Raw genomic sequence first — 23,107 nt, 5'->3', positions numbered from 1 at the left:
TGTTGCATCACACTTTGCAATTTGATGTTCACAACATGATATAGAGCAGAATTTAGCATTTTATGAACGCGATAAACAACGTGGGGCCTAGTTAAAGTTCCCTGTTTCATTATCTAAATATTTTTATAAGAAAGTTGGGGAGAAGACATCCAGGTCTAAAGACATCATGACGTGCTGCTGCCTTCATGCATGACAACAGACATTGTCAGAATCAATCATATTATTAATAATTAAAACACTTTAAACTGTAATCATTATTTCTATGTTGATTCTTTTTGTTAGATGGATTGCTAGCTCCTGCATAAACAATGATTGCTGTGCCTGTGGAGTAACATGGCTTCTGGAACAGATGTGTTGTTAGACATCAGCACACGCCCTGGTTGACCCATAACCCAACACTGCATGATTACAGTCACTGATTACCCCCCCACCCTTTGCACCCGAGGGGCAGTCTGCCAGGCCCTTGGCTGTCAATAATATGCATGAGCCAATTATACAGTGGCCAACATCAATCACATCTCTCTGCATCCCACCTATAACTTACAAGATATTAAACCGGCCTATAAACGGAGGTTTATATCAAAACCTTTATTTATAGGATACAATGGGGATGGGGGGGGGGGTTGGTGACATCTTCTGTGTTTAAGACCTTTAATAAGCATATTATACATTTTAAGATTATAAAAGAAAGTATAGGTCACACAGTTCAGCTTCAATGATGAAGGAATTTATAATGCTCATAAAGAGATGCAGAATTTCAGTTTATTTCTTTTGTACAAATAACTTGATATGGAGTTTATTTTTCATATTTTGTGAGTGTTTAAATCCCTCCTGGAAGAACCCAGAAGATACACACATCCAAACTTGACAAACACTTGGTGCTGAACAGAAGTGACAAAAATCGGAAGACATCCACGCGCCAGTTGATGCTCCCAGAAAATTATATATTTCATCTCCTGGCTAGGAAACATTTTGAGCACAGGCCGTTCTTCAGACCGTTGTTTGTTATTATCATGATTATTATTCTCGTCCTCTGATTTTCAGATGCCTCCAAATAGCTTGGCAGGTCATCTTTATAAAATCTGAAATTCTTCTGAATCCACCACAGGAAAATGGCAGTGTCATCACCACATGAAGCAAACAAACCGCACTGAGAGAACAGAGACACGGCCTCTGGAGGGAAATAAGAAGAATATTACCTTCGGTCAAATATATCTAGTCTGTAACTCCTCTGACACCATTAATGTCAGTGTAATCTGACCTGTTCAGGTCAAATGCTCGTTATTAATTTGAGGTAGAATGGTCCTTTTCTTATTAAGAACACAAATTCTTCTCCACATTCAACAAGCTGACCAGAGGGGCCTTGGGGAGTCGCTCTGTAACAGCTTGTCTTTATGCTTGCAAAGGGTCAGATGGAACAATGACTCAGAGCAACAGCTTAACTGTGCAGAGTTCCTCCAGCCTTGTACAAGTCCCATTCACCACCCTCCCCCCCGTGCCCATGTCCATCCTCCTCAGGGAGTCTTCAGAGTGTGAACGAAAATCATGTACTAAGAGCACAGTGTGCCAACGGTGAGGTGCTGTCGACCCTGTTTTATTTTACAGAGACAGATTTTGGAAATTGAAAACTCATGTACCATATACACTGGGAAATGAAAAGTCAAAAGAGGGTACGAGGTGAGGGCACTTGGGTGATCACTCTTTCTCTCTCCCATACACAGATGTGCACACACACACACAGACACACACACACGCATTTCAAGGCAAGATTTCTTATTTACTTGCTCCAAATCATATCTGTAAATGCAACCACTCCTGCAAACACACACACACACACACACACACACACACACACACACACACACACACACACACACACGCACACATCCACAGAAATCAGACATGTTTGGGGGACCTATATTTATGATTGTGTACAATTTGGTGCTGATTCAAATAAGTATCCGGATCTAGTGAATTTAAATGTGGTTTCATAAGTGGACTGTTATGCCTTGGCTGAGGTAAGTGCTCCACTGAGTGCCATTTAGGACTTTGCATTGACTTCCAGTCATTGTGTACAGCCAGACCAAAACATTATCCCTAACTGTAACCATGACTAATTCATACCTAACCCTAACTTTAACCGGGATCTAAGAAATTACATTCTGCCAATGAAGACTAGGGTTTGGTCTCTATGAGGATTACTGGTCGTGACAAGTCAGTGTTTACACACACACACACACACACACACACACACACACACACACACAGATGTTGGTGGCAGGCGTGTGTGTCATTCATTAAGAGTATTTTCTATCTACAAATCCAGTCCAGTCCAGTCAGATGTGTGGTGGAGCCGCTTAAGAACCAGTTTGCCCATTCTAGCCAGTGCAATCAATTCCAGACAGCTTTGCTTTCCAACACCAGCAAAGCACTGTAAAATCAATAGAACGCTGTATCTGGAAATCTATTACAATAATAACAACACTGGCTGACTCCAGACTCTCTGCTGACTGTTCCTTCACTGTGCTGAAAACCCGCCCCCCCATCAAGCAGCTGTCGATAAGACGACTGAGAAACAAATATTTTTCTTGTTGTTATTCTCTGGGATTTCTGAGCAATGGAGGCGCTAACATCAGCAGTGTGGGGAATAACGGGGGTCAAAGGAGCATTTTGTGTTTTTGTGTGGGAATGCGTGTCCCTTCAGATCTCTTACAGCAATGCACCTCTGTGACCTTAAAACACAATGCTGTGATTGAATGGTTGTAATTAAAATGTTCCCCTGGTCCGAGCCCCGCAGTGCCCTCGGCTTCAGAGGAAAATAAACACACAAAATCGTGCTGACAGTGTAACAAAGCTCTGTCCAGAGAGTAACCAAATCTCATTATGAATGTAAAAACCAATAAGGTCATAAACGCAATAAAAACACTTGAGTGTCCAGTATAATAATAATCTGCACACATAAGCATTCAGACAACATAACAAACAATAACCTGTCATGCAGGACAGCATGATGGCCCCTGCCGAGCCAGATGAAAAGGGTTGAGTTTATAATCTTGCTGGCTCCTGAGAGACAGCTGAGGATTCAAGGACCCGTCCTTGAAGTGCCAGCACTCTGTCCGGCCCATCCTCAGGTCAGGAAACACATTACAGATCCACGGGCACTATCGTAGGAAGGATGTGGTGCACGCATGCAGCCCGCTGTTCACTGCCTAAGTTCACACCCATGGGCCCGTGCACGGCGAAGCCCTCTGCCGAGCTGCTTGAAGTGGCTGTCATTGCTCAAGTGGGTCTTTTTTCTGCTTTGTTTTGATTGTTGGCCAAAATTTCTCTTCAGTTGTAGGTCATGTTCGCTTTCAATTATGAAGGTCTCCTTGGTCAGAGGAAGGAGCAGCACAGCAGCATGTCTGCATGTAAATTGTTTACCAACTAATCCCCCATGAAGCTAATGCATTAAGTGGTAGGGGGCTGGTCAGTGAACCCTTGCAGAGTTCTTTCATTTTTTAATCTAATACTAACTTTACTCTTCACAAAACAAGTAGTAAACATAGCACTGACATATCGTCACTTTATAAAGTTGAAATAGCGAACATTAGAAATGTTATGGTCATGGGATGAACCCCTTTAGATGAATCATCTCGTTTTCAAGGAGATCCCATAACGTGTTGGCAAACAGTGTATTTACACTTTGAGCACATGCAGAGATATTTTAGCATTCATCACCTCAGTCAAGGAGGTTGTGTTTACCCGTCTGTGGGTTTGTTTGTTTGTTGGATCAGATTTCCGTGTAACTTGACGGAAGAATGGGACATGGACCAAAGAAGAACCCATTGAATTTTGTCAAAGATCCAAACCAAGGGGTGGATCCAGAATTTATTTTTTTCACTAACTTTGAAAGATAAGAGCTTTATTTTGACATTTTCACTAATTTCCAGGCAATCCTTCATGCATCATGATGGGGGAGGGGGCGGATTTGGCATATTTACTGAACTAATATCTATAAGTTTGTACATTTTGTGCAGTTTGTCTGGATTTAAGGGGACTGTTGGGCCTGGGCAGTGGTTTGCACGCTACACAGTTCAAAATTGACTCCTGGACACTGAGGGTGTTTTTGAACACATTATAGTTGGGTTAAGCAGAGAGGATTATGTATTTGGACACAATTGTTTTAATACCAAACCTCTATTCCATTCAGGAGCTTGAGTTAGTTCCGGTCCCGACCAGTGGCAGCAGTGTGTGATATGTGAGCTGTCGGTGCATCCATACCCATATGGGGGTATATAGCCGCTGGGCAGGAAAAGCATGGGTCCCCTCTGGTGCAGTTCATTGTGCCACTTTTCCAGTCAGCAGAGGAGGCAACAGCGTCCGGCTGCGGCGTGCCCCCGAGGCCCATCCCGGCAGTCCAGAGGAGTCGCCACTGTCACTCTGTTTATCTGACCTTTCACCTGACAGCAGGAAACAGGACGTCAGTGCTCTCGTGTGTTTGTGAAGATAACCCGAGAGCCCGCCTATTCTCGCTGTTTGGAGTGTCAGAGATTGCCTGTGTGTTCAAACGCTCCAGTCCAGGTGCAGGGGAGTCAACAACCCTCCGCCTGTCGCTCTTGCCGAATGGCTTTGGATTCCCATCAAGTGCCGCGTTCTCGGTGGCGGGCTCTGCTTTGATGATGCTTAATAACATCCTTGATTATTTCAAGTGAGGTCATGACAGTGTGCAGTGTAACAGCTGCAGAAAAAGAATCCAAGACAGCGTTTATTTAAGAAAGAAGTGATCTGGTTTATTATTTGTATCAGCACATTTTTTTTTTACAATAACCGTTTTGTGTGTTTGATCTTGTACAGGATGAAGCATCTAACCGACATGTCAACAATGCAAAATGTACTGCATGGACTGAATCCCAGTCGTTCTCTCAGCCACCACTAATAAACAATCAAGTGCATGATACCACGTGTTCTAGGCACATGTAAAGTGTATAAATGAACGTGCAATGACAAATCAACAGAAGCTAAATCAGCATAAGAACTCATAAAGTGCTATAATTTAACATCAAGAAACATCTCAAATAAAAACATACCAACGTTTCATTTCAGACTAATGTATAAATCAGGTAAATCTATGTTATTAAACAGAATCTCAAAGTAAAATTCAATATGATTCCGTCATGATGATTTAACTCAAGGTAGATTAAAAAAAACAACAGTTTAGAAGTGAGTCGACAGACAGAGATAATCATTAGATAGATCATCTATGCATGTAGAGCGTATCATTGGTTGAACAGTGTGGAGCCTGAGATTAGATGCATCTCGGCTTCACTACGTTCAACCCGAAATGATGGTGTGCTTTTATGCATTTGTGCTGATCGCGCCAACAGCCTGGGTGAGCCTCTTCAGAATGACTACAGTAGAATGGAATTTTTTTTAAGTGGAGATTTTCATAGCAAGTCATAACAGCAACTAGAACCTTCTTGTGATATGGCACCGTAATGCAAACTATGGCAATAATGTCCTCAAATTGCTGTGAGTGAGAACAGGCTTTGGTCAATAAGTGAATTGACAGCTCTTACCAACTAAAAAGCTTTTAAAAAATGATTGCGGCCATGTTAGCCAGACAGCGCAACAGGCGGGTAGTGGAGGAGTTTGATAGGCTGAGGTTCCAGACTGTTGCCACTGATGCACGGGCTGAAGAAGGGGAACACCTTGCCCCTCGGCCCATTGGCGAACGAGTAGAGCAGGCTCATATCGTCTGCATTGTAGAAGGACACTCTCCTCTCCTCGCAGTCCAAGAAAACGCCGAGCCTCTGAGGGGAGGACCCGAGCTGCAGCCTGGTCCAGGGCTGGGTGCCGGCGGAGTACTGGTTCCTGTTACGCAGCCGCAGAGTCCAGTAGCCGCTTTCTGGACCCAGCTTGATCCGCGAGTGTCTGTCCACGGCCTCCGAGGCCACGCCCAGGTCCCATTTGGGTTTGGAGCCCACTTCTACCTCCCAGTAGTGGCGCCCTGTGTGGAAGCCCTGGGCAGCCAGAATGTTAACGCACTGGAGGAAGCGCTTGCTGTTGTCCGAGTGCCATGTCATGCCGTCGCATTCGACCGCCAAGGTTTTATCCCTGGAGACTCTGACACTCGGGTGCGCTGTGTCAACATCAAACGTCAGCGGGGACGGACCTTAGGGAGAAAATAATTAATTAAACGATAATACTGATGATTTACTCAGTAAAAGAATTCAACAGATTGCAAATTAAATAAATATCCCATCACTGGAACAATGGTGTCATTACTGTGATTGCGTTAGCACTTCAACATCTTAATTACTCCCCTTCATGAGGCAGAACTGGTTCTTGGCTGAAATCTTTTCCCTGTGAAGCACATTAGAGGGGAAATTACCTGGCTTCAAAGACTTGAATATCTTTCTCCATGTGATGTACTGTAAGGGGGCCATGTATTTGTTGCTGAAAGTGTTTATATCGAACTCTGGGGCAGCATCCACCTGTGCATATGGTCTGTGGGGGGAAAAAGGCAAACATACTTTGAGCTCGAACCATTTATTCTCTGCACAAATGCAGTTAGAAATCTAATAAGCACATGACAGGTACAAAGTGCCAAAGGCAATCAGTAGTAACACTAAAATGAACACTTACCTTAGCTGTGGGAGCTACAGCAGGAAATGAAAGAAAAATCGTGTTAAAAAAGACTATAGTTTCAAACAAATCAAATTAGATGCTATTTAGATAAGATGAATTTATGGCTCGACAGCTACTTTGAGAACACAAACGTTAATACACATTTAGACTTTTTGTCCGAACTAAGGCCCTCACCTCGGTCAGTACGATGTTTTCAGTGGAGGCACTAGCCTGCTGCAGCACTCTCATGTTCTCCTCCAGCTCCCTCACGGCCAGTTTGACAGCCTCCAGGTGGCGCTGGACCTTTTCCAGCTCATCCTCCTGCTCCCTCCTCAGCTGCTCCAGCATACACGACTCCTCATCGTCCAGTATCTGATGGAGAGCTCTGAATTCCGCTTTGACACGGACCTGCAGATCTGCTCCAAATCTCTGAAGGGAGGATTCAGTGATGTTAAAGCAAGAATTCATTTTGGCAGCGCTGTAATTTTTCCTCAACCACTTAAGGAGTTAGATAAGATGCCAAGTGGCTTTTTTTTAACAAATCACACCGCGCATTCTCTCGCTATCCACTTCCTATCTGTTTGCTTGTTCGTAAGGAGGGTTCCCAATCATAACAGCAGGAACTGACAATAAATTATACTCTCCAACAGCGAGTCTGCATTAATGCTGATTTACTGACCATGTGCGATGCCTGTGTTATGTTCCTCATGAAACAGGCTCTGTACAAATGTTAGTTCCCTGTGACTACTCGTAAAAACATTTACTCATAACCTGCTCAAACTAAGATGGACATTTAATATTGTCGTACAGACATTAAACAACATTAAGAAGACGTCAAATAAACCCATACTCAAAGGTGGACGATTCAATTTGATTGTATTTAAGCATATATTAACAGAGACTTTTGCAAAAACTGAGTATCTTGTATACATCAGCATTAAAAACAAAAGGCAGCATGGGGATATAATTTATTATTAATATTAAGATTTTAATATTGTTTTTCATTTCATTTCAGAATAACCATGATTATGAAAAGTTACGATTGTGAACGGGAACTGTCGACCTGAGGCTTGCCGCTGCATTTATTTCCTTCACTTTAAAGCAGGAGGCTTCATTCAGGCGCTAGAGCAACTATGAATAAGATTGATGCTCCATCACGGAGGGTTCGGTCTTAGAAACACCCAATTACTCCCACTCGAGTACACTTTTCTAAAGAGGAACAAAAAAGAGACAGTGAAGCAACACATTTCAGCAAAGACATCAAAGTGTCTCACAACGATAGGAAGGATTTCCTGTTCATCATCTCATCACAGCGTGCACGGATAAACTCAAGCTCTTTACCATCCATCTGCCTTAAATACATTAGCTATGGTTTCCTTTCTGTCCCCCGTCCTTGTGCAATTTCATGTACGCAAGTCTCGTCCATTTTTTAAGTAACTTAAAGCAAAAGTAAAGGTACTTGGTTTAATGCAACAGGTTTTTTCTCCCAATGCAAAATTGACGGAAACATTATCATGCAAGGATTCCCTCTGCACAACTGACACTGAAACGAGTCAAATGTGAAGTGTCAATTCCCACATCTGCAAACACAACTAAACATGCAGGACGAGGTATTGCAAACAGCCATTAGACAGGAACATGTGTGTTCTTATCTGTTAAGTGCTGCCATCCCTCCAGCCTCCCCTCCCGGAGGAGTGTTGTACCTTTATTGTTTCCATCTTGTCTTTCTCTCTGTGAATGCTGTTGATGTAGTCCTCCCTCCGCAGGCGGTGGCTCTCCAACGTCTCTCTCAGCTGTTTCTGCACAAGAATTATGTAAAAACAAATCAGAGTGTGGACAGAAACCATGGCAGATTAAATAAATAAATAATAAATATCAGTCAATAACTATAAAACGATGTAGTGTACATAACTATATATCTACACTACCGTTCAAAAGTTTGGGGTCACTTAGAAATTTCCTTGTTTTTCAAAGAAAAGCACTGTTTTTTTCAATGAAGATAACATTAAATTAATCAGAAATACACTCTATACATTGTTAATGTGGTAAATGACTATTCTAGGTGGAAACGTCTGTTTTTTAATGAAATATCTACATAGGTGTATAGAGGCCCATTTCCAGCAACTATCACTCCAGTGTTCTAATGGCACATTGTGTTTGCTAATCGCCTTAGAAGACTAATGGATGATTAGAAAATCCTTGAAAACCCTTGTGCAATTATGTTAGCACAGCTGAAAACTGGTTTGCTGGTGAGAGAAGCTATAGAACTGGCCTTCCTTTGAGCTAGTTGAGTATCTGGAGCATCACATTTGTGGGTTCGATTATACTCTCAAAATGGCCAGAAAAAGAGAACTTTCATGTGAAACTCGCCAGTCTATTCTTGTTCTTAGAAATGAAGGCTATTCCAATGCGAGAAATTGCGAAGAAACTGAAAATTTCCTACAACGGTGTGTACTACTCCCTTCAGAGAACAGCACAAACGGGCTCTAACCAGAGTAGAAAGAGAAGTGGGAGGCCCCGGTGCACAACTCAGCAAGAAGACAAGTATATTAGAGTCTCTAGTTTGAGAAATAGACGCCTCACAGGTCCTCAACTGGCAGCTTCTTTAAATGGTACCAGCAAAACGCCAGTGTCAACGTCTACAGTGAAGAGGCGACTCCGGGATGCTGGCCTTCTAGGCAGAGTGGCAAAGAAAAAGCCATATCTGAGACTGGCCAATAAAGAAAAAAATTGATATGGGCAAAAGAACACAGACATTGGACAGAGGAAGATTGGAAAAAGTGTATGGACAGACGAATCAAAGTTTGAGGTGTTTGGATCACACAGAAGAACATTTGTGAGACGCAGAACAGGTGAAAAGATGCTGGAAGAGTGCCTGACGCCATCTGTCAAGCATGGTGGAGGTAATGTGATGGTCTGGGGCTGCTTTGGTGCTGGTAAAGTGGGAGATTTGTACAAGGTAAAAGGGATTTTAAATAAGGAAGGCTATCACTCCATTTTGCAACGCCATGCCATACCCTGTGGACAGCGCTTGATTGGAGCCAATTTCCTCCTACAACAGGACAATGACCCAAAGCACACCTCCAAATTATGCAAGAACTATTTAGGGAAGAAGCAGGCAGCTGGTATGCTGTCTGTAATGGAGTGGCCAGCGCAGTCACCAGATCTCAACCCCATTGAGCTGTTGTGGGAGCAGCTTGACAGTATGGTACGCAAGAAGTGCCCATCAAGCCAATCCAACTTGTGGGAGGTGCTTCAGGAAGCGTGGGGTGAAATTTCTACAGATTACCTCAACAAATTAACAGCTAGAATGCCAAAGGTCTGCAATGCTGTAATTGCTGCAAATGGAGCATTCTTTGACGAAAGCAAAGTTTGAAGAACAAAATTAATATTTCAAATAAAAATCATTATTTCTAACCTTGTCAATGTCTTGACTATATTTTCTATTCATTTTGCAACTCATTTGATAAATAAAAGTGAGAGTTTTCATGGAAAACACGAAATTGTCTGGGTGACCCCAAACTTTTGAACGGTAGTTTATATAAAACTATAATAATACCTTAACAGAGACATGTATATATTGTATATTATTGTTATGTTGGGTCAGCAGATTCTGAAAAGCAGAGGGGGGAGAGAGAGCGAGATAATGAGAGCGAGAGACTCAGAGGGGCTGAGTGAATCTATGCTTGCAACAGCACATTTTAATTTGGTTCATTATGATTATTATATTGTTAAAGGACTAAATAGATTATCGCAGGACAATCTAGGCAATTGAGGGAAACACTGCACTGCATCGCCGACTATGCTGCTACTGAACAACCAGCAGCTCCAACTTTTGAGGGCCAGTGTGTCAGTGCAGGACCCCAAACATTGAGTTTATTACTAATTAAAATTGTATTTGTGGGTAATTGGTTTTTTTTGTCGGATCAACCTGCACATAACAAGCTATTTCATCAATCAACTCTAGTGGTAAGTTTACAAGCTTGCTGATGAGTTTTTTGCATCTGGAGTTGTCAGTCGCTTTCTGCCGCAGGCTGTGAGAGATGACCAATCAGAGCAGACTAGACTCTGTGGAGGGGAATCTTAAACCCACTAACATGAGGCTTTTGTCTGCAATAGGAATGGATACAATCAGCCTTTACTGCCGGGTCAAATGATTCTGCAGTAGAAACCGTTTTTGATCGGCTCCAGCTACGATTTGGTAGAGATGGAGAGGTGACACCCGGGTAAATATACTTATTTGCATATGTCACGCTGATCGTGATACACCAGGGGAAATAAAACAAAAAAGGCTAACTGCTTTACTAGCTACTAGCTACTGGACAAACATTAGCTCCTTTCCATAGAAGAGTCTCCAGTCCTGTCCTGCAAGTGACACGCTCACAGTTCTCTGTGTTTACTATGTTCAGTGAGTCAGAGAGGTGGAGCAGTCTGTAACCAGATGGGGGTTTGCACGCAAAACAAAAAACTGTGTACAGACAAGCAGTACAATCCTGAACTTTTCTAAATATTACCTGGAGGAGCTGTATGTGTGAAGGAAAATGTCTAAATAAGTTGAACCGCACATTCAACGCACTGTAACCAGCCCCCCCCTCTTAAAAAGTCAGTGTAATGAGCTGAAGTGCAAACAGAAAAAGGGCTATACGATGCAATTACGCCATTAATATGTTACTTATTGTGTTACTGTACCATAACATATACTATATGGTCCAGCCATGTGCTAGGTTTTGACCTGGTCTTGTTTGCCAGAGCCTGTCCAAACATCTGATCATAACCAAAAACCAAACAGGGAACAATAGCTAATCAGGGGTAGGGGCTAATTTAGAGAGATATGGCGAAATCTACAAGGAGTAGACCGAACTTTAAAACAAATAAAAACCCACTGAGGAAAAGGAGGACGAAGCACCTGCCAAAAGAAAGTTCTGTGTGAGATGGAGATTAGGCGATAGCAGAGGTTGTCCACAGTGATGCGGAGGCCGTAGTGAAGAGTATGGCAAAGGCAAAAAAAGACACAACTCATCTGTCATCGGAAATAAAACCATCAAACTGGCAAACATTCATGAAATGGTACAGATCCTGGCCAGATGTCAATAATTTAACATTTTAATTGTATTTTGTTTATCCACATATCCTGTCATACAAAGTAATATAAAGTGAGTATCGAGTGAACTTTGTCCTGAGCAATTCAAGCGAGATAAGTTTTAAGATAAGGGAAATAAACACAGATGTTGACTTGAATAGAAAACTAGAACACCGTATTCAAATCGTAGAACTCAAAGGTTACAGAACACTTATTGATAATTCATTTATTAACCCTGGAAGTTATTTGTTTAAGATTACCACTCCCCAGATGACCAAGAATAAAATGGTGGAAGGAAGCCATGGTTACTTTATGTCGACTTAGAGGGGCGGACTCACCTCCAGGTTCTGGATGTACGTGTCCGAGGTGGTGGCCCTGACCTTCTCCACCATTGCAGTGACCAGGTAGTTGGTCTGAAACTGCCTGCAGGTGAACACCTTGCGGCACTGCGGGCAGGTCACGGGCCCCTGGGTTCCCCTCCAGTACCTGGAGATGCAGGGTCTGCAGAAGTGGTGCATGCAGTCCAACATGACGGGGTCGCGGAACAAGTCGCAGCATATGGCGCAGGTCAGATCCTCTCTCAGGCTGTTTTTAGAGGATGGAGGAGCAGCAGGAGACGCAGCAGCAGTGGCCATGATGAGGGCTCCTTCCCTTTGCAGTGAGTCCACACTGAGGAAATGAAAGTAAAAGCATGGACGAGAAGGAAGAGGAGAGAAACCCACAGTTAAAGGGGAAGCTTATCCAACTACTTTGGATAAGCTGAAATTCAATGAAATCAATACAAAGTTCACATTTGACGTGAACAACTTCTGCTGTTTGTCACATGAGCTGAAGCACTGTGTGAGTCTGGATCCTACAGAGCAGACCTCACCTCTGAAATACGACACACACAAAACATTAACAACAAAAACAACAACAACAGCTCTCCACCTAAACACAAGTCAAGTGTATCCCACAGTTAAGAAGCAGGTGATCCCTCACGGGACTGGGTAAGATCGCTCTGTTTGGACAGGAGGTGGTTTGTTTGGTTTGACGCCTTTTGCGTTTAGCGACGTACAACAGCCTGTAAACAACCTTTTCAAAAACAGTAAACAATCCAAAGTACAATATGAACACTGTGACGAGATTCAGCGCTAAGTTAACGCTTTAATAAACTCACGTTTCGTCAGTAGTTCGGAGAAACGTCTCTTTGAGCTGGACTCTGCTCCTCTGGACTGCTGGGAAGGAACAAGACGTACACACGCACTGCGCATGCGTCCACTGCCGCCCGCTCCTCTGATTGGTCAATGCGTCTCACAGCAAACAGCCGGATGTGCGATGGTTTTATTTGTATTGTTGTTATTATTATTTAGCATTTTCAAACATTATGAAACTTAAATCAGATACTGTATAATAAATAATAAAACATAATAATTTGAACAATAATAAGAATAATAAAACGGGTGCATCTTTACACATAGATAAGCAACAGAAAAGACGGATATGAAACTAAAAGATTGTGAAACATAAGAAAGAAAGAAAACAAGAAAGAAAGAAGAAAATCATAAATAAATAAAATAAATCATAATAAAGTTATTAGGGCTTTTTTTCTGAACCATGTTCTGCTATTAAGTCCATTGCATTTTTCTTTTTCAGGATGATGAAAACATTTCTTCTTCTTCTTCTTCTTCTTCTTCTTCTTCTTCTTCTTCTTCTTCTTCTTCTTCTTCTTCTTCTTCTTCTTCTTATTATTATTATTATTATTATACAATATGGCACTTAAATCAGATACTGTATAATAGATATATTAAATGTGTATAAATAATACAAAATAACAGGTGCATCTATATACACCAATGATAAGCAAGAGAAAAGACAGATATGAAACTATAAATAAATAAAATAAATCATTATAAAGTTAAATTAAAACGACTACAGCTTTCTTTCTCAACCATATTCTGCTATAAAGTTGAGTTATGTCCATCGCATTTTTCTTCTTCCTGAAATCTTTCATGATGAAACACAGTAAATCCAGGTTTCACTCTCATGTGATTATAGGTTTGTGAACATAAGGTTTCCGAAGTATCAGAATGATATTAACCAGAACGTCATCTTTGCAATTATCCACGACAAGTCCATTAATAACGTCCTTATGGGAGAATGATGCAGAAACTTTATCTTCGACAAATTACTCATCTTCTGTTTCATTTTGGGAAGGTGCTGCATTGAAACACATAAACTGCATCTCATCACAATATTACAATTCTGCAGAGCAACATCAATGGCCTCGTGATTGAGCATTTTTCAATTCACTTAATTACGTCTTAACACAAGCAGCCCAGCAGCCAGGATTTTGGGACTGCCAGTACTCCACTTCAATACAGTTGGTTAATATTTAACAGATAACTTTAAGTCTCAGACCCTGAAAAGACTGGAAACAACATTTCCCCTCATGCTGCTGAGATATTGTCTTTCATTAGATCTCCAGGTGCCCATCTTACAAACACATACCTTTAATTGTAACTCACAATTTCTGCAACAAGCTGAGAGAGAAAAATATTATTTATTTATTTAATAATTTATTCTATTTTATTCTATTCTCTGTGACAAGTACATTTTTAAAAAGTTGATAAAGGGACCCTGTACTTCAATGAAGAATTGAGTATTTAAAGTATCTAACTTTAAAGTTGTTATAACCCCCCATTTTAGCACTCTTAATCACCGCAGGAAAGCTATTTAACATTCAGTTCATTCAATTGGACTCCTGTTTATATTTACATATAAATGGACATCAGAGACTTGATGAGAGGCGGAGGATCAGGCCCTAGATCAATTTTTACTTTCCCAGATACCTTGACCTGCATAGAATAAAAGAAAATCACAGCAGGAGGTATAATTGGAGCATCGCAAGCAACAGAATCCAATTTGCAGACTTCACAGACTCTCCTTCCTTTCAACTCAATGTTTTTAATGGTTAAAGGCTTGTCTTTGAATAGGCAGCAGTCTCTACCTGGCAAGTTTGGCCTCATCTGAGGAACACTGAGATCAAAAGGAAAATGGCGGAGTTGTCATTGGGATGTGTGAGTTTGTGCGTCCTCCTCTCCCACGATCAATAATTCCCACAGCCCACGAGAGACAGGCACAACAACCCCAGTGTACACACACCGTCTCTGATCACGTATAGGATCAGTGGCACCAGGGCTCTCAGAGGAGCTGGACTGAGGCAGTGAACAGATTGAGAACAGTGGACTGTGCAGACACGATCTCCAGCCATATGGAGGGGAGTCAGAGCTCACTGTATATAGGTGCATGCAGATATGAGCCCAGGTCTACTGATACTGTGCTCTCGGGACCTGTTGCAGATTTGCAAGTTTGTGGCCATGAGAGAAATCCTTTATCGGTAATGCAAGCGAACTGACAACCTTGACTGCAGAGTGACCCATGCGGGGGGATGATTGAAAGAATAAATTGAGGCGGAGGGGCAGCCTGCCCTGATCAATAAGTGCAATCCCTGCTGTTGAGTCAATCACAGATCATGCATTATAAAACAGAATACCACAAAGAGAATTGGAGGATCTCGTACAGTGTTGCTCCTTCAACAATAAATCTCAGCTGGGACGATGAGAGCCGACTCTCAACAGCTCCAGGGAAATATAGAAACAAGGCTCATGGGAAAAACCTCTTGTGATCAAAACCACAAAACATCCTCGTGGAAGGTAGGAATGGTTTTCAACTCGGCTAACGCTCCTTTGTTTATGTCTACTTTCAAGTGGCATATGTTTCAGGTCCTTTCCTAAATTCTTTATTGGCATTCCTACTTTGTCTCTGGGCCACAGGTCTGATAAGGTGAACTCATTTCAAACAGAGTCATGGGAGCTGCAAGTGTGTGAATCTGTTAGATCCAATTTTATTCAAGGTAAACTTTTTCAAGGTGGGTTGAGTTTTATATTAATTTCTAGCATAGAAAATGTCCTTCACTGTAAAGGCTAGACACTGCAGACGTACATATACACAGCTTTATCAACATACGAAAACAGCTGGGAGACGTATCCTGAAGACTCCAGTTGCTCCAAGCATTTCCATATTATGAGAAGAAAAATGGCTCAAGCCAGTCAAGTATGAATATAAAAATAGAATAATAAATAATCTGTGAATCGGAAGATAGTCTGTATATTGCACTACATTTGTACATTTATATAGTATAAGCTTTGCCTTTATATAGCCCCATATTTTCTACTCAAACGCATTTTTATGTTCATGTAAAAGTGATTTTTATGCTGCCACCCCAAAATTATCACAGGTTCCTCCTGGCCACCCCACTGAAAATTGTCTGGCTCCCCCACTGGTCACCAGTAAATCCTCTTATGTTTAAAGAATAAGAAATATAATCATTTGGGTAAAAGACACTCTCTGAATACTAAAGATGTTTACTGAAATCCATACAATTCAACAACAATTCTTCTTTCCTCATCTTGGCACTAAAAACTGCTTTTGCATGTGTCTATTGCTTCAACTAAAAATAACAATATGCATTCAGCAGGAACTTTAATCTCTTTTAGGAAGTCATGGGAGCTCACAAAAATGAGCTTGTGAGGGATTTATGTGCCCATTGTCTTGGAGGCATATCAGCTAAATCTGACAGCAGGTTTTGTGCGTTAACCAACAATTGCTTGTTGCACAACAATGTGAAATCGTGTCACATGCAGCACAGTGTTGTGCCAGCCCACTCTTTATCTGATTGCAGAAATTAGATTAGTAGAGACAGTGACATGATGGAGTAAAGGAATAAAGCAATCTGATGATGGGTTATTTTACAACCCATGATTGCTCCAAAGTACAGTTGTTCTCATAAAGAAAAAGGGAGAAATAGCAGGGAAGCCTTACAGGAAATACAGTGTACGATAAACACATTTTAAATTATAAAATGTAATAAACTTAATGACGTGTTGAGCACCTGAAATTGCTTCTCATGTGTTTCTTTGCTGAGTAATGGAGTGGAATTGAAATAACCCACATGCATACAAAATGTGGATCCATAGAGCGCATCCATTGCGCACATCTCCCAGCGACAGTCCCTGCCTGGCGCTGGGAGATGTGGACGCTCACAGACTCGCACTGAGTCGTGCAGACCTGCAGCCTCAGGAACGCACGGTCGAGCCACAAGATGCACAGTGTGTGCTGCCACAGCTTGGGAGGAGCTTCGGGATTTTCCCCCCTCAATGTCTCACGCCAGTCTCGAGTGAAGACGCGCATGCAAGAGGAGAAATAGTGGGGAAAAGGTGAGTCCATTAATATGTAGATTCAGACTTTAAGTGCTTATTGCGAGACTAGTTTGGTGACAGAAATGCTAAAAGGTATTCATGGCTCTGTTCCTCTGTGACAGTGTAACCTGTAGTTACTGAAACTACATGTGCGTAATTTGGATACGAGGTAAAAACCATTTGAAAAGGAGCATGGAGCACATTATTTGCCACAGCAGTGTTGGCGTTGGTTTGCGCACCTGTCTACTTGCTTGAATAAGCTTTGAGGGCTCAAGTGGAGATATTTGAATACGCACTTTTCAGTGAGTTAAACAAATGGCGACAAATTACGCACGAACGAAGCATCAATGCGCGTTTGATTGGGAATGAGGCGCCTTATTATAATCTGACGACGGTGCATGGAGCTGATTAGAATCCGGTTTCAGCTTCTTTCGGCTCCAGCAGGTGGATTCCTCATGTGACACAAGCCCGCCTCAAGTGTAGGATTACCATCTCTGATCAGAGGAACCGGGCGCTTTGACAAATTACTGATGCTTTGTAAAGTGCCCATGTCGCCTGCAGTCTGCTGATAAATCCATGCAGCGAGTCCGTGCGTGGCTGCGCGTGCTCTGGAGACAGGAGGGTTACAGGCACTTAAACAAATACATGTTTTTTTTTACTTTATTGACAGTGCAATAATAGTTTGTATGACCTCGTTTTTCAGGGGTCCTGACTTATACTGTAAGTCATTTCAAAGCTCCTGGTGTGTGTGTTTGTTGGTGTGTGTGTGTGTGTGTGTGTGTGTGTGTGTGTGTGTGTGTGTGTGTAAATCTTAAGGAACCCAAAGCCTGAATTAATGTTTTTAATTTCTGAAGAAACGCATCTAAAGAGACACATTATACATATAAACAACACACACACACACACAATTACATATATGCACATATACACTACACACACACAATTACATTTAAGCATATATACACTACACACATAAATATATACACCACACATACACAATGTATACACCACATATACACATACACCACACATTCAAATTATACACCACATACACACCACACACCCATATACTCCACAAATACACACAAATGTGCCATATATACACACATACACGTATACAATACACATACACATATACTACACACATATACACATACACATATACACCACACACATACACACTGGTAGCCTCGACTGTTTGTTGCCTGAATCCACTTACTGGTGCATACAAGACAATAAAGCAACACAGCCATGCCACAAAATAGCATTTACTCCACACTAAATTGAAAACTTCAATATTTTTTTCCATTCTCTTTCATTATAACACATTTTTGAAAAAGCAATTGCAGCAGTAAATGGCAGTCTGCTCGGTGATCTGCAGAGAAACTGTCTACAGGAGCAGACCCAGGGCCACAAAGTGTGTCTGTCACCAAAGCAATGACCTCTCATTAAATTTTCTCCTGATTGTGTCAAAACAGTAGGACATGAGTGTTAGCCAAAAAATGTCCAAATTGGATTTAGGGCCATAGGCACACAAAGAAACTACGACAGTGTCCTGTTTGACATTCCTCTAACTCGTCAACCTTTAACATCAGATGCAGATCATTAGAATCTGCATTTGTTAAAAAGCCATTTGCTGAGTCTAATGTCAATTAATGTAATTAGCATTCATCTGCTCCATTAGAATCTTAACAGTTATTCAAGGGTCAACTTTGACATTAAGTTTTTGTATGCATGACAAGACGCTCTCTCTGTATTCAGCAGGAGCTCTCAGCCTCGCACAGGTAAATTGACAGGAGAGACAAGAAAATGAATAACAGAAACTATACATGGAAAAAAATTACTTTTTAAAAATAGACATTGTTGTGTAACATGGGCCGGCGCGGGTCTCTCTCTCTCTCTCTCTCTCTCTCTGTGTCAGAAATTAGGCTCACGTCACAATATTCCATTTATGAAACGCAGTCTGCAGCTCTAATGATGACGCTTTGAACTGACTCACTCCCCCCAAACACACTTCTTCCTCCATCATTTCCCTTTCGCCTTTGTAATGGCACAGGTGTTCATATTTCTTGGGAACGCTGCTCGCGGTCGCCAAATGAATGCATGTACCTCAGCCCCCGGCGGTGCTCTTTTTAATATGAATAGCTCAGAAAGAAATATGTTCGGTCCTATCAGGATGGTCTGGAACAAGTGTATAGAGCAAAAGCTGGTTTTCTATTGATCATCATCTAACTGAGATGGGTATTTCATTTTCTTCATTGCTTCCTTAATGCCATTTCGTGCTATTGTTGTAATAGGTTTCAACAGGGAACTCTCTTATCTTCCTAACAGCACTGTGTCATTGCTCTCAAGTTAATTACTACATGACTTTAATAACAGTGTGTCCTTTACAATGCAAGCTGCTCTTTCCAGAGGATATGAGGAGAATAATGAAATAGTTGTGTATCACATCTCTTTAGTCCGGTTTCATTAGAAGTCAGATTTAGTCCAAGCTCTTGCAGTTCATCTAGTGCTTGTCAGGGGAAAAAGACCCTGAAAAAACCCCAATATGGTTTTAGGTACTATTCTAATATTGTCTAGTTAGTTTTGAGTGATGGAGGGTATTGTAGGAGAAGGAAGTGCATTCAATAATAACCCTGAGCAGAGGTCAACCACCAGAGAGCCCCAGTGTTTAGTAAAGTATTTGTGCAAACACAGTTGTTAATCTTTGGCAATGGGAAGCCAGTGAGAGATCGTGTCCCTCATGACATGAACTGCACTCATAACTCTGACTGGTTGCCTTTGATACATATTTAAATGTGGGCTGATCATGAAGCACGTGTATTACCCTTCTGGTGAAGACAAGCGACAGATGGCGGTGACATGACAATGCAGATCAGGGGTGTTGGAAATTCGAGAGAGTAGGTGAAAATAAGGGTTCAGTTTGGCCGAGATCCTTCTGTGTGAAGTTTGCCATGTTCTCCATATGTCTGTATGGGATTTCTCCTGGTACTCAGGCTTCCTTTCTCACTCCAAAGCAGATTGGTATTAGGGAGAACCTAAATTGACTGTAGGTGTGAATGTGTGTGTGAATGGTTGTTTATCACTGTATGTTGGCCTTTGCGATCCACTGGTGACCTGTCCAGGATGTACCCTGCTTCTCGCCCGATGTCAGCTGAGATTGGCTCCAGCTCCCCCCACTTGTCCCTCAAAAAGGACAAGTGGTATAGATAAATAATAATAATTAATAAACAGCTTCAAACTTTAATTATTTTTCAAGAATTACTACCTTTTTCTTGTATGAACAAAATTCTTCTTGGCCTGTCTCCAACCGTGATTTTATTTCATGTGCTTTTTCTCTTCAGGAGCCAGCACGGCCTCGATCCAGCATCTTCCACCAAAATGAGCCCCCGAGACTCATCCAACAACACAGAGGACGAAGGGGAAGCTGGTGAGAGCGATGCCTTGATTCTGTTTAACGACAGCATGGGTTTGCACCAACCTGGTTTCCAAACTGACATCACCAAGCACCTTGGGGTTCAGATCCCGTTGATAATGGCGTACTCCCTCATCATTCTGCTGGGGCTGATGGGCAACGCTCTCGTCATCTACATGATCATTCGCTACAGAACCATGCGAACTGTGACCAACTTCTTCATCGCCAACCTGGCCCTGGCCGACCTGTTGGTGGACACTCTGTGCTTGCCCTTCACTCTGGTCTACACTCTGTTAGATGACTGGACGTTTGGGGCCGTGCTGTGCCACATGGTGCCCTTTGCCCAGGCCCTGAGCGTGCACGTGTCCATCCTTACGATGACCGTCATCGCTCTGGAGCGTTACCGCTGTATCGTTTTCCATCTTGGTCGACGCCTCACCTGGCACTCCAGCTTCCTCATCATGGGGATCACCTGGACTACGTCTGCCATCCTGGCAGCGCCCTTGGCCATCTTCAGAGAGTACCGCAAGGAAGAGATACCTTCCATCAACCTGCACATCACTGTCTGCTCGGAGAAGTGGCCCCACGGGACCAGCAGGGGTGGAGTCATTTACAGCCTCTCAATGCTGCTCCTGCAGTACATTATTCCTTTAGCCATCATTAGCTACGCATACATCTGCATCTGGGTCAAGCTGAAGAATCACATCAGCCCATCCAGCCGCAACGACAGCATCAACCGCCGCAAAAAGACCACCAAGATGTTGGCACTTGTAGTGGTGGTGTTTGCTTTCTGCTGGCTGCCGTTCCATGTGTTCCAGCTGGCCAGCGACCTGGACCTGGCACTGCGGTTTGAGGAGTACAAATTGATATACACGGTGTTCCATATCGGGGCAATGTGTTCGACTTTTACCAACCCTGTCCTGTACGGGTGGATGAATAAAAACTACCGGAACGGCTTCCTCATGGTCTTCCGCTGCGAGGATAAACCAGATTCTTTCCACACCGAGGGCTCATTAAGGACCCGCTCCATGCGACGCCTGACTCTGAATGGTCGTAATGGCGGGCACCCTCCCACCGCTGTATGAGATTAACATAACTTTTTTAAAAAGCCTGAAGGATAAGATTGAACACACTGAACACACCTCTGCTTTGTGGCGCATGTGGTTCAGAAGTAGCTTTTTGACTTGAATTAATCAATTTGTTTGTCACTGGAGAGGGCTCAAAGCTTTGTATGTAAATGGCGTTATGTAAGCTCTTGTTTACTTTGTGAATGGTACTTGTGAAAATACATTTGTTGAACCTGTTCAAATATATGTGGAAGATGTTTGCTAAGGTGTTAAGTAACTTGGTACAATGTATAATGTGTTCTGTCGGTTTCCCGTGTCCAATTTATTATGCTGCTTTGCCTTACCTGAGGCTATTGATGTGTTCACACTCACTGAAGGGAAGATGACGACTATGAGAACAAGTTTCATTTTTCACACTTTCCTTTTTTTTTGTCGGCTGCTCAAAACATTTATATGACTGTTTTTCTAATTAATGAATGAATGAAATGAAACTGCTGCATTTTGGATTAACTTCCGTGTAATATTTAATCCTCATCCAAGTTACCAGTGGCTGCTACTGCTGATTTTTCTCGCCAACCAGGAAGTTAATTGTGTTCACATCCAGCTGCTCCTGATCAGACGGAGCAGCAGGAGTCTGTGTCCAGATGAATGGGATTAGAAGCCGCTGAACCGAGAGCAACAAGTTCTTGATGTCTTTATTAGTGAGTGAGGCGGCTGCTTCGAGGATATGTAAAAAAAAAAGAGAGGGGACTTGGAAGAAGTGAAACCTGTTGTTTAGATTTATTTCACTGATAAAGTGTCCTTTGTTGGTGGTCTTTGAATGAGGAAAACGTGACCATTCATTTGACGTTCAGGTGAAGCTCTGTTCCGTGCCTCCATGTGAAATAAACAGACATTGGCTTCAAATGAAGTCCGATTGTGGCATTATGGCATGTGCCAAAATGTGTGAACCACTTTCAGCCTGATACTTACACTACTCAAAACTAATGGGGTAGATAGTTCATGTGCTGCAGTGGGTGTAGCCTGCACACTGAAGGTAATATACACTAAAAAAGGTAATTATGCAGAAAACAGTGACTTTATGTATTTCAATCACATATTAAATTTCCATGTAACTTTATAGGTTCAATCTAAAGGGTCGTATTTACTGAAGTGTTTTCTCTCATGTTAAGTTAGTGTGAAAAGAGTGATTTAATTAAATCAAGTTAAACTCAAATATATACATTAAACCCACAACTTTCACCTTTCACTCTCAAGTGATTTGATTTATTTACACTAACTCAACATGATAGAAAAAACTTCATTAAATGTGACCCTTTACATTGAAATGATGTAATAAAGGTACATGGAAATTGTATATTTAAATAAAACACCTAAAGTCACCATTTTAGGCAGAATTATTTTTGTTGAGTGAAAAATAATGTGACAGCTGGAAAATCCTATAGATTGTCTAAATAGAAGCAATCATAGCATTTTTCGACACAAAGGGGAAGTTAAACTAATTCCTGCACATAAACTTCCACCCAACATCCAATAAAGCATTTAATAAAGCAGACAAATGTTGCCTGCATGCGCGGTGTGATTCATTTTTAAGCAGAGAAAAATAAATAGAAAAATATTACATTGCTGGTTTCTTCTCGACACCCACATTATTGATTTCACGGCTTAGCCTATATTCCCCTGTTTGCTGTGGATT

The 23,107-nt window shown here is 41.9% G+C and overlaps 2 protein-coding genes across 2 annotated transcripts; one reads left to right on the top strand and one right to left on the bottom strand.

Annotated features, from left to right (window-relative positions):
* Positions 1-4,746: 4,746 nt before the first annotated feature.
* trim105 (tripartite motif containing 105) lies at positions 4,747-12,965 on the bottom strand. Its single transcript, XM_035161984.2, has 7 exons — positions 12,849-12,965; positions 12,028-12,358; positions 8,313-8,408; positions 6,805-7,038; positions 6,628-6,641; positions 6,374-6,489; positions 4,747-6,154 (listed from the first exon to the last, which is right to left on the bottom strand). Exons 2-7 carry the CDS (start codon positions 12,322-12,324, stop codon positions 5,595-5,597), a joined length of 1,317 nt encoding a protein of 438 aa, XP_035017875.1. The 5' UTR covers positions 12,325-12,358; positions 12,849-12,965; the 3' UTR covers positions 4,747-5,594.
* A 3,821-nt stretch (positions 12,966-16,786) lies between these two features.
* npy7r (neuropeptide Y receptor Y7) lies at positions 16,787-22,966 on the top strand. Its single transcript, XM_035161623.2, has 2 exons — positions 16,787-16,947; positions 20,274-22,966. Exon 2 carries the CDS (start codon positions 20,311-20,313, stop codon positions 21,427-21,429), a length of 1,119 nt encoding a protein of 372 aa, XP_035017514.1. The 5' UTR covers positions 16,787-16,947; positions 20,274-20,310; the 3' UTR covers positions 21,430-22,966.
* Positions 22,967-23,107: the final 141 nt, after the last annotated feature.

This window comes from Hippoglossus stenolepis, chromosome 7 (genome assembly GCF_022539355.2).
Source record: "Hippoglossus stenolepis isolate QCI-W04-F060 chromosome 7, HSTE1.2, whole genome shotgun sequence".
Taxonomy (NCBI): domain Eukaryota; kingdom Metazoa; phylum Chordata; class Actinopteri; order Pleuronectiformes; family Pleuronectidae; genus Hippoglossus; species Hippoglossus stenolepis.
The sequence above is the reverse complement of the archived record's forward strand: the minus strand, read 5'-3'. Positions and strand labels throughout refer to the sequence as shown.